The sequence below is a fragment of the Hakea prostrata genome, chromosome 11, assembly GCF_041222555.1.
Source record: "Hakea prostrata isolate BN-2017 chromosome 11, UWA_Hpros_2, whole genome shotgun sequence".
NCBI classification, from domain to species: Eukaryota; Viridiplantae; Streptophyta; class Magnoliopsida; order Proteales; family Proteaceae; genus Hakea; species Hakea prostrata.
The window spans coordinates 10,017,772-10,028,908 of record NC_142610.1 but is presented as its reverse complement, the minus strand read 5'-3'; the positions used below and the strand labels follow the sequence as shown (position 1 = coordinate 10,028,908).

Sequence of the window (11,137 nt, the reverse complement as noted above, 5' to 3'; positions counted from 1 at the left end):
GAAAATGATAATTTTTCATTATTTTCTTAATTGTCTCTCATTTGAATTATTTCCATATTATTTGCTCCTCCCATTTGAATTCTTTCCATATCATTTCCTCCTCTCATTTAAATTCTTTCCATTTATCATTCCTCTCATTTGAATTCTTTCCATTTATCATTCCTCTCATTTGAATTCTTTCCATTTATCATCCCTCTCATTTGAATTCTTTCCATACCATCTCATCCTTCCATTTCATCAGTATCCTAATTTGGCTTGATTGGTTTCTCTAGTAAATCATTTCCATGTATTGTATTTTCATATTTTATATCTTTCTTTTATTGTTCATAGTTACCTATGGGCTTGTTTGGTTACATGAGTCTGGAGATTTCAAATATCTAGAGATTTCAAATCTATAGATTTCAAATCTGTGGAGTCATAATTTATAAAATTAAATGTTTGGTTGTGGAATGAAATCTCTGGATTCATTCTAAAAAACTATTTGATCGATGTGATTTTTATGAATGTGTAAATGTATAGCTTTTACGAAATCTTTGGATTTCACCCCTTACCCATAAATCTACAGATTCACGTTTTTAGTGTAAAAAGGTGAATCTCTAGATTTCATGAATCTAGAGATTTTTACAATCAAACATGTATAATTCTCAGATTCATGAATCTAGAGATTTGAAATCTCTGGATTCATGTAACCAAACATGTCCTAACAGCATGGGATGTATGCTGCCTATATATTTGAAGTTCTCTTATATTAAATTATTCAAAAAATTTTCCCTATTGAGGTTGTTTCTTAATAATCCTTGCTCAAATCGTTCTCCCTTTGCTCTGCTAATCTTCCTCCTCTTTTGCCTCTGCTTCAGCGTCTCTCATGGCTACTACGACAACCCCAATCACTGAACTTGGACTCAAAGCGACAGGATTGGAGTGGCCAAACTCAACAACATTTGTGCAAGAACTCGCTGAGAGTGGCATTAATCGCTTACCACCACAATACATCAAAGTTGAGCAAGGCCAACCTCTGCATGGAACGACGGTGGCGCCGCCGGAACAACTTCCGCCGGTGATTGACATGTCCATCATTGGTGGAGCAAGTGGAAGTGATGAACAGAAAGCCATGCTGGAGATGTTAAGCTCTGCATGCAGGGAGTGGGGAATTTTTCAGGTTGTAAACCATGGGATCTCACCTGCTTTGTTAGATGCAACGAAGAGGGTTTCAAGAGAATTCTTTGATCTGCCCATGGAAGAGAAGCTCAAGTATGTAAACAACCCTGTAACATATGAGGGCTATGGTAACAGAACAGGTGTGCAGGAGGGCTCAACCATGGATTGGAGCGATTATTTCTATCACTACATTCGTCCTGTCTCCGCCATTGATGGACAGAAGATGTGGCCTCGTTCACCCCAATATTACAGGTGAGTAAATTTACTGAAACCAAAAATGTCACACCATTTTGAGCCAAGTCAGAATATCTGTTAGTTAATTCCGATTTAAAATGAGTTTTTATGCCTTTTCCTTTCTAAATGCTACCATTATGATTATGATCTTTGCATAAGGAGTTTCCTATATGCATCTAATGGTTGAGTTGGCTAAATAAATTGATATATATCCTGCATGCTCTGAGATGATCTACTCATTGTGCATGCACTTAGTCTGATCAACCACTGGAATATGTGGGCGAATTTAATCACAATTGTCGGAATTTGGTTTATGATTTATAACTTAAGTTTGGTTTTAAAGCAAGTCTTCAAGTCCTTCGATGATTACGATTAAATCCGTCCACATGTAGCACAGAGGGCTGCATGCAAAACATCTGGATCCTTCATGCACAATTCTCTCTCACATATTTGGCTCTGCATGGACAGGACTGTTATCAGTGAATATGGAGACAAGGTGGTGAACCTGTGTGAAGCATTAATGTCAGTATTCTGTGGGGACTTGGGACTAGAGAAGAGCGACACCTTGCTTGAGAGTCTTGGTGGGGATGAAGGGCTGGGAGCTAGCTGTAGAATTAACTTCTACCCCAAGTGTCCACAACCAGAACTTGCACTGGGCTTATCACCGCATACTGATTCTGGAGCCATGACTGTACTGTTACAAGATCAGGTCTCAGGCCTGCAAATCAACAAGGGTGATGTGTGGATTTCCGTTCCTCCCCAGAAAGATGCTCTCACTGTTTTGCTTGCTGACCAACTCGAGGTAACAGCTTTTTAACCTCTCCCTACAAATCTTGATGAACTTTTTTTTTTTCTTCCTTTTTTCCTCTAACCGATGGGAGCAACTTTTATTGCGGCTTTCTTATTCATGGAAGTGTAGGGATTCTTTATGTATAGGAATGGATATAAGACATGTAAGGCTCTTTTTGGCATAGACTATCATTCTTACCCGCTTATTATTTAAGAGAATTTTCTCATTCCCCTGGCTTGGGCCCGTTTCCTTTTTTTATTTTTTTTTTTGATTTTGGTTTTTTGGCAAATCTATTATCAATTTTATTTTTATTTAAACATAATAGTAACATGGGTCAATTTCTCTATTTAAAATATCAAAATTTCAAATTAATAGATTTTTTGTTTATTATGGATTATGGTGAGAATTTCATTCTCTTCACTTAGGAAAATTTACTTAAAATTTTATAGTTAAGATGCGGGTAAAATAGTTAATATACATTATTTTATAAAAATTATATTTATTCCCTCTTTTCTCACTTGCTTACTATTATTTTTTAATATTTTTTTATTTTGACACCAGACTTGTTTTTGACAAAATTCACCAAATCATTTTTCATTCTTGACCAATAATGAATTGTTGTACTTATTTCTTTTAAATATGCATAATAAAGAATGAGAATTGATACCAAAAAGAGCTTAAATAGGATTCATAAGATGTGGGTCATACATGAATTTCATATGAATGTTTTATATGAGTGGAGATTCTTTCCACCCAAGGTTTAAAGTATCGGTATCGAGTATTGTATTGGTCATGTGATTTTAAGAGACGTATCGTCCCGTATCGAGTATTGTATCGTTCTGACAAATGTATTTTAGTGCAATTTAATAGAGAGAAGTATCGAGATGTATCGTATCGGTTGTGTCAAATATAAATACGTATCGGCTAGTACCGTATAGTATTGTGGGATACTTTAAACTTTTTTTCCACCCAACTATATGTCCTATTTTTTCACGCTCACCCATGAACGCTTATGTCAAACCCACTATGAAGTTTAGAGGATGGGTGGACAACCCACTTGGGTAGATATGATGTGGATTTGTCTCACATTCGTATGTTCATATACATGAAGATTCACTAGAATGCCTTTCCATTGCTCATTGTTTTGGTCTGTAAAATTAGTAATAAAGAAAAAGATAGGTCATAGGCAGGAGAAGAAAAAAATTGAGTTTCTTCTTTTTTATGTGTGATTGCACAGTTCTTACAAATGGGATCTACAAGAGCTTGAACCATCGTAGTACGGTGAATAGCAAGAAAGAAAGGATGTCAATAGCTCTCTTCATATATCCAGAGGGGAGTAGGAAGATAGGACCCCTTGAAGAGGTGGTGAAGAAGCATGGAGGCTCTCCCTTATACAATGAAATGACCTTCAATGAATACCGCTTGTTCCTCATAACCTTGGGTCTCAAAGGGCGGGATATTCTGGCTTCTAGGCTCATTAATGGAGATCATCAATCATTATTTAAATGATAACTCACTTGCATCCCTAGCTAATCAAGTAAAACTTAGATGATAATCTTAATTGTCTTGGCTTGTCTTGGCATGTCTTGTCATTGTACAGTTGGTGGTAAAGTAGTCAATTATAAATATTTCATATTGTTTTTAATGAATTTGATAAAGAAATATGGGTATGCTTCTAGCCTTTTATATTAAGGAAGTAAGTCTAATGAATTTTCAGGTTCGAACTTCCATCTCTTCACAGTTTCCCCTCCGCCAATTTTATAGGTTTATGTGACTCCGTTCTTGTGAGTTGTGACTAGTTTGTTAATGACAGGGGGAAGAAAGTCAAAAAAGATATTATTTATTTAAACCCAATGGGATGAAATAAACTATTATTTATTTGGTTGCTTGGATGCCCAATGGTATCAGATTAGGCATACATAATACTTTTTCCTTTCAAAGTTTAGATCTTATCCCATACAAACAAAATAGCTAGTTTCCTAATATTAATGAAATGGTAGTCTCTCATCCAAATAATAGTTTTTTTTTTTTGATAAAGCAGAATGTCATTTATTTAAAGGGGAGAAACCCCTCTTACAACCTACACCTAATTGATCAAATAATAAAGGCCAAAGAAGGTGGGGGGGGGGGGAGGAAAGGTGATAGTGAGGAAAGCACCTTGTGATAAGGCACTCTCTTTTGCCAAAACATCGGCTACCAAATTTGCTTCATGATAGATATGGGTGAAAGTGAGAGATGCAAATTGAAGCCTGAGTTCTTGGATGTCGGATATGATTGGGAATATCTTCCATGGTGCTTCATGTGGATCTTGATGCAAGATGTGAACTAGTGCCTGATTGTCAGTTTCCACTTCAAGCTCTTGTAAATGAAAATCATGGACCCACAACGAGGCTTGACACATTCTCAGAGCTTCAATAGTTAGAATGTCTTGAGAATCAGTCCCTCTACCAAAACAAAAGAGCATATTGCTCCCATGATCCCGTGCAATGCCTCCAAACCCCGCAGCTCTTCGATCCAAATAATAGTTCTTCCAAACCAAAGCATCGGAGGAATTGATCTAGAACTACAATGGAACATTTGAATCTCTGTAACTAATTAACCACTAATAATAAGCAAAAAAAAAAGGTCTCGCAAAACCCTTACCATAGTCACACTTTAAAGGAGGGTAAAAAAAGAGAGAGAAGAGTGAATTTAGATAACCAAGGGAGAAGGGTGGCACTAGCAGGATATGTTGAGGGCTTGTGTGCTGGGTTTTAGTGGTAGTTGTTATATACAAGCACAGGTCATTTGTAGAGTTCGAATATAATGAAAACTTCCAACCTACTATTGGCTTGATGCCTTAAAAGGTGTTACATATTTCGTAAGAAGCACAAATTTTCACTGATGTGTTGGGGGAACAAAGATTCTTATATATGGTAGAATAAAAAGGACCTCGGAGGCAACAAAAGAATTGTGTAGATTCCTAGTGGAAGGATATACAATTCAATGTCGATAATTTGGTTTTTTCTCAAGGTAGCTCCAATGAAGGGAGTTAGAGTTAGAGTTTGCGACCGGAAAAAAAAAATGAAAGGAGTAACAAAATTTGGCAAGAAGAATAAGTTGAGGTATACATTTGGGTGACCGCTACATGAGTCTGTTGTGTGGCCTAGAAGTTAGCATTACCACCAACCTTATGATTTTTACAATGTCATTCAGATTTCTATATTATGGGGATCTTTCAAATATTAACTTATGAACCTCATCAACTCAACGAAGATGCAACCTATGGGGAAATATTGGATCTAGTTTTGAATATTATCCTAGATCTACATATATTTACTACCTTCTTTTTCATGGCTTGCTAGGCATTGTGGGGTTGGAAGCGTGATATGCTATATCAGATTAATTTGTGTTGGTCAATTGTTAAGAAATTTTACGCTTTCACAATTTATCCTAAGTTCCACAAAGGAGTGTCTCACAAAATTTTAGGTTAATTATTCTTTTCAAATTTTGTTATAAAATTGTTACAAAGATTATCTCCAGTAAAGGACCACCCTTGATCGACTGGTACTGTTTGCTGTCCAAATTCGATTTGGACATTAGGACTTCTCTTCCTTGGGTTCAATTGTGATTTTTTCCAATCTTGATTGTCTCATCCCCGAAAGCTGAATTTGGGTATCACCTCAATTGAGTTGGGGGAATCATGGTCTTGCATATTCAATCCATCGTTTCTGATGTGTTCCTACTCATGAAAGGGGTGTGGTACAAATCTACCATTTCTTTATTTTATTGCCCAAAGCTCACTTTGGTAGGGGAGTCACCTACCCAATCTCATTCAATATAACCCATGGATTTTCCCCATTCCCAAGCTTAAGCCATTGAATTCCTTGGCAATAACTCACCAAAGGATTTGGTATAGGATTCTAGAGGAGAGTGAGGACTACCTAAATCCAATGCCACTTAAGAATCCCAGTAATTCTTAGTGATCCTTTGGCTCTCCACACCCCTAGCTTTTGTGCCTTTTCCTTATCCCTCTCTTTCCTTAAAGAATGTCTAAATTTAGAATAAAAGGTTTAGGTAGGGTTTTGGGTAGTCCTCAGAGGAGCATTTAAGGTATTCTAGGGCCCAACATGTATTCAATATTGTATTAATAATTTGTGGGTGGGCCCTTTGATTAGGTCGATTGCCCCATTATCCTAGTCAATCAAACCTCTACATGTTTTCCTAGCCATAATTCCTCTGATACTAACCCAATTGATTTGATTATTTTTCATTAATTTTCTAGACTTGAATGGCTTAGGGTCCAACTCCCACTCTATCCCATCTTAATTGACTTGGAACTTGGTTATAATGTAGGCAGGTTAGTTAATGTATGTATAATGTTTCTTGGGCATGAGTTTTGATGATGTGCATTTCTTGAAAATTTGTAGTTCACTTTCCAAAACCTAATGGACCTAAGCCCTTTCTCCTCTTGGAATTAATGAAAGCTACTCTAATTCTAACCTGCCCACATATTGACCATGGATGGGCTATTTCTAAAGCCCATGTGTTTGTCCATTCAAGAAAGTATATCAAAGGATGTAATATATAGATTTCACATTACTAGAGGAATCTATCTAATATTTTGATTTGATGTAGCTGACATTAATATTAAATTAAGAGATAACTAAGAGGTTGCCCTAATAATTTCCAAAAAGAAAAAAAAAAGAAAACACTGTCCCACTCCTCTAAGGTATGAATCTTTGTTTGGCATTTACATGGCTTTCCGATCATGACATATGACAATTTTTTAGGTATTTTTTCTTTTGATAAGTGATTTTTTTTAGATCTAACGATTGTGATTACAAAGGGAAAGAAGGATTAAAAATGTTCGTAAAAAATACCGTATGTCACAAATTATGTGGGATTCATAAGTAAAAAATAAATAAAACATTTTTTTTAAACCGATCACCTTAATCTTGTGGACCTCCTGTAATTTGGGGTTACTAGCCATCGCAGACCACTCTCGAGGAATATGATCCGAACTCCTACGAACCTATGACATTATTGGAGGGCTTTGGGGTATGTGTCCCACGTGTTTTATAACTTTTTGATGAAGGGGTGATGAACCTAATGAAGTACCACCAAATACAAACAATCCCAAAAGAAAATACTATTCCACTTCTCTAAGGTATGAATCTTTCTTTGGCATTTGCATTGCTTTCGGATCATGACATATGACAATTTTTTTAGGTATTCTTTTTTGATAAGTGATTTTCTTTAATCTTACGATTGTGATTACAAAGAGAAACAAGGATTAAAAATGTTGGACACTTGGACGTAAAAAATACCATATGTCACCAATTTTTTTTTATCAAAACCATATGTCACGATCTGAATGAAAATAAAAATTCCCAAAGCATCTGATTCAGTGCCTAGTTGGTACTCTGTTTGTTGAACACTGGACTCACCCTGATTCGCCTGTCTCTTTCCTGGATAAAAGCACGACTCACGAGAAAGCTCTGACGTATTCATTTGTGGTGCGTTAATTTCCACTGCAGATGTTCGCAGTGATTAGCTTCCACTTTGTTGGCTAGAGAGGAGATGCGCATGAGTGTAAACCTGTGAAATTCTTTTGTTTGTATACTAATCTTTTTAGTTTCTTTTAATATTTTATTAAGCATTACGTACATTTCTCTGTGTTGGTTAATAAATACCTTTCATTGGGTTCGATGGAATCATTCAGTTCCAAATTGTTTGCTAGTTCGTCCAGTCGTTTCCTCATTAGGGCTTCCAAGTCTTCATTTGTATACGAGTTGCAGAACATTAAATCCTTCAGACATTCTTCTGTTCCAAGTTTCTTCATTTCTGCTTCGCAGCTTCCACTGTTCAGGTGACTTATAACAGATACCATTTTTTCATTCCCAAAAATGAATATATAAAAGATACCATTTTTTGTTTAGATCTTCGTCCAATTCTGGTTTGTGGGTTCACTTTCTTTTTTCGAAGTATTTGTCATATTAAAGGACCTTAGACAAGATTAATGGGTCTATGTTTCATTTGTTATTGTCATCATCTTTTCAGTTTCTCTAATCGTCTTATTTGTGGGTACTTATTGCAATCTCTGGTATTAATCAAAAGGAGAGAGTGATTTTTTTGGGTAAACAATCAAAAGGAGCGAGAGAGACAGAGAGGGAGAAAAACAGAATTTCGAACTCGAGCAAATTAATTTGACTTTTTTTATTGAATATTACTAGATTAGTAGTTTCATGGATTTGAGTCTGATTAAGATTGCCAGTGGGATTTTGAAGTTAATGTTGATGGGATTACTGGTTGGTGATCTTTGTTCTTTGAGCATTGGTCTGACTTTTTATTGGACATAATTGGTGGGGAGTGTGGGAAATATGAAATGTTGAGGCACTGGATTTTATCCTGTTTATTCAGGTCAGATGTATTTACAGTAGATGTGGACTGTTAGGAGGATGCAAGTCGACTGAGATTTAAAGGGAAGAGGATGAATATGAGTCAAGTGAGAGAGAGCAGGGAAAGACACAGAGTATTGGGGAAGTAAAACATTACATCAGGTTTCAACGTCCCTAATATTGCAGTATTGCCATGACAGACATGCATAATTTGCTACTTCACCAATTTACTCTTGCTTTGGCAAGAAGATTATATTAATTTCATTTCCTGGTCGAAACTTGGAAGGCAAAGATTTAAATGAAAATGTGTCAAGATGTTAGCATTTCCTGTGGCTATATACTGCCATTTCTTCTCTGAAGAAACTTTGATTTTTTTTTGTGGTAATCTTTTCTTTTCATTGGATCATTTGGTTCCTATCCCCCAAGCATTTTACCTATTTTTTTTCTTCTCATTTTCTGTACTGGCAGTGCTCAGCAATTCCATGGTTTTGCATACCTTTGAACACGCTCCTCTTTCTGTTTTCTGGCTCCTTACTCCTTATATCCTTATTTTCCTTTCTTAATGGATTTGTTTTCTTCTTGTCAGTTATGGAATTATAAACCAAGTCTCAGTTGCAGTTGAGAATAGAAAGTGAATCACGTAGTCTGTGAATTTTGTTTTCCACTTCTTAATGTTGATTTTGGACTTCCAATTTACAGCAGCAGCATCATCAACAATAACAACCAAAAAAAAAAAAAAAAAAAAAAGAAGAAGAAGAAGAAGAAGAAGAAGAAGAAGAAGAAGAAGAAGAAGAAGAAGGGAAAAGAAAAGAAAAGAAAACCCCTTTTCGGAACTAAATGGGGTTGGCTACATGGATCCTTGCTTTCCAATCAGCTCTATTTGAGGCCTTACTAGATAGATATAAGGCCTAAGCTATTCATTTCGTTTTTCACCACTTTTCTTAAGGTTATCTTAGGTTTGCTCCTAGTTCTTCTAATTCCTCCGATTGGGATTAAATCAAGGCCTCCGTTGAATGCAACCGTGGCACCTCAATTGACTTTCTCCTAGCTTATCATTTGTTCAAGCTACTCCAAGTCTAGCTTTAATATGATCAATCCTTACCTTATCCTTCATAGTTTTGTCGCTCATCTATCTTAGCATCTTCATTTCTGCTATATGATGCTTCTTAACGGCCTAACACTTTGTACCATGCATCATAGCTGGTTGTATGATGGTCCTATATAATTTTCTTTTGAGTTTCAAAGAAATACGTCTATCACACAAGACCCTAGGCGCATCCCTCCACTTTATCTGCCCTATTTTAATTCTTTGGGAAACATTATCCTCTATGTTAGCTCTTCTATTTATGATTGAGCCAAGGTACCTAATATGATCGCTTTGTGGAACCTTCTTCTCATCAAGTCTCACTACCTCATCGTTTGTCTGATCATGACTAAAGTTACACACTAGATATTCCATCTTTGTTCTACATAGATTTAAGCTTTTTGATTCCCAAGTGGCTCTCGATGATTCTAACTTGGTATTAATCCCTACTTGTGTCTCATCTACCAAAACAATGTCATTAGCAAAAAATATACACTAAGGAACCTCATTTAAAATGTCTTTGGTTAAATCATCCATTATAAATGCAAACAAATATGGGCTTAAAGCTAATCCTTGATGTAGCCCAATAGTAATTGGGAATTCACTTTGTATGGTCATGTTAATAGAATGATTTGTATAATGTGGTTACTATACCAACTATCTAATATATTTTGAATGGAAGATGAACCTTTACCAATATTATTGCATTGTTATGTTCAATTTTTGTATACTTTAGCATCAAACTCAAGTGGGTTTGGTCTGCTAGACTAATAGCTGATCTTCTTATGTTTAGGGTATCTTCATTTGTTTAGGTCTGTAATTGTTTTCAGTTACTGTTACAACCTTCTCTCTCCATTAGAAAGAACCTCCCTTTTTATCTTTTACTGGAAACATGATAATGCTTTTAATATTGATTTTGGCATGCAGAAGGCAGAGTTATATAAGCAACAGTTGTCTTGGAAGGTTAGTATCCAGAATGGCTGAATATGATGAGGAAACTGCCACTGCAGATGTAAGCTCTGGAAGCATGATTTTTGAACCAGTCCTGGAGGATGGGGTGTTTCGATTTGACTGTTCCAAAAAAGATAGGGTTGCAGCATTTCCGAGTCTTTCTTTTAGTGATGCCAAAATCAGGGACACTCCCATCATGACAAATAAGATGCCATTATATATACCTACTTTTAAATGCACACATGGAAAACAGATTGTTAATATTGAGGTTTAGCTCCTTCCTTTTCCTTGGTTCACTTTCTAGCATGGTAGTACCTTTTTGATTTGTTCAACTTCTTTTCAAAATTTTATGGTTTCCTATTGCTTTTTAACTTAATAGTGTTTTGCTTGATCTAGCTTCCCCCTGGAACTTCTTTCTATGGAACTGGAGAAGTTGGCGGACAACTTGAGAGGACAGGAAAAAGGGTAATCTGTGTGCTTGTGTGCCTCTCTGCTTGTGTCGTTCGCTGGAAGGATTTGCCATAACATAAATGAGTGCTG

General features: G+C 36.1%; 1 protein-coding gene and 1 pseudogene across 2 annotated transcripts in view; both read left to right on the top strand.

The window, feature by feature from the left end:
* The first annotated feature begins 865 nt into the window (after positions 1 to 865).
* On the top strand, positions 866 to 3,691 carry LOC149000012 (jasmonate-induced oxygenase 2 pseudogene; annotated as a pseudogene).
* A 3,876-nt stretch (positions 3,692 to 7,567) lies between these two features.
* Positions 7,568 to 11,137, top strand: part of HGL1 (heteroglycan glucosidase 1) — a 103,817-nt gene continuing 100,247 nt past the window's right edge. Inside the window, exons 1-3 of one of the 2 annotated variants that reach the window (XM_089139392.1) lie at positions 7,568 to 7,756; positions 10,574 to 10,865; positions 10,994 to 11,062. In XM_089139392.1, the coding sequence (XP_088995518.1) occupies positions 10,623 to 10,865; positions 10,994 to 11,062 (312 nt within the window). In that variant the 5' untranslated portion in view covers positions 7,568 to 7,756; positions 10,574 to 10,622. The other variant, XM_089139391.1, reaches the window with a different exon arrangement.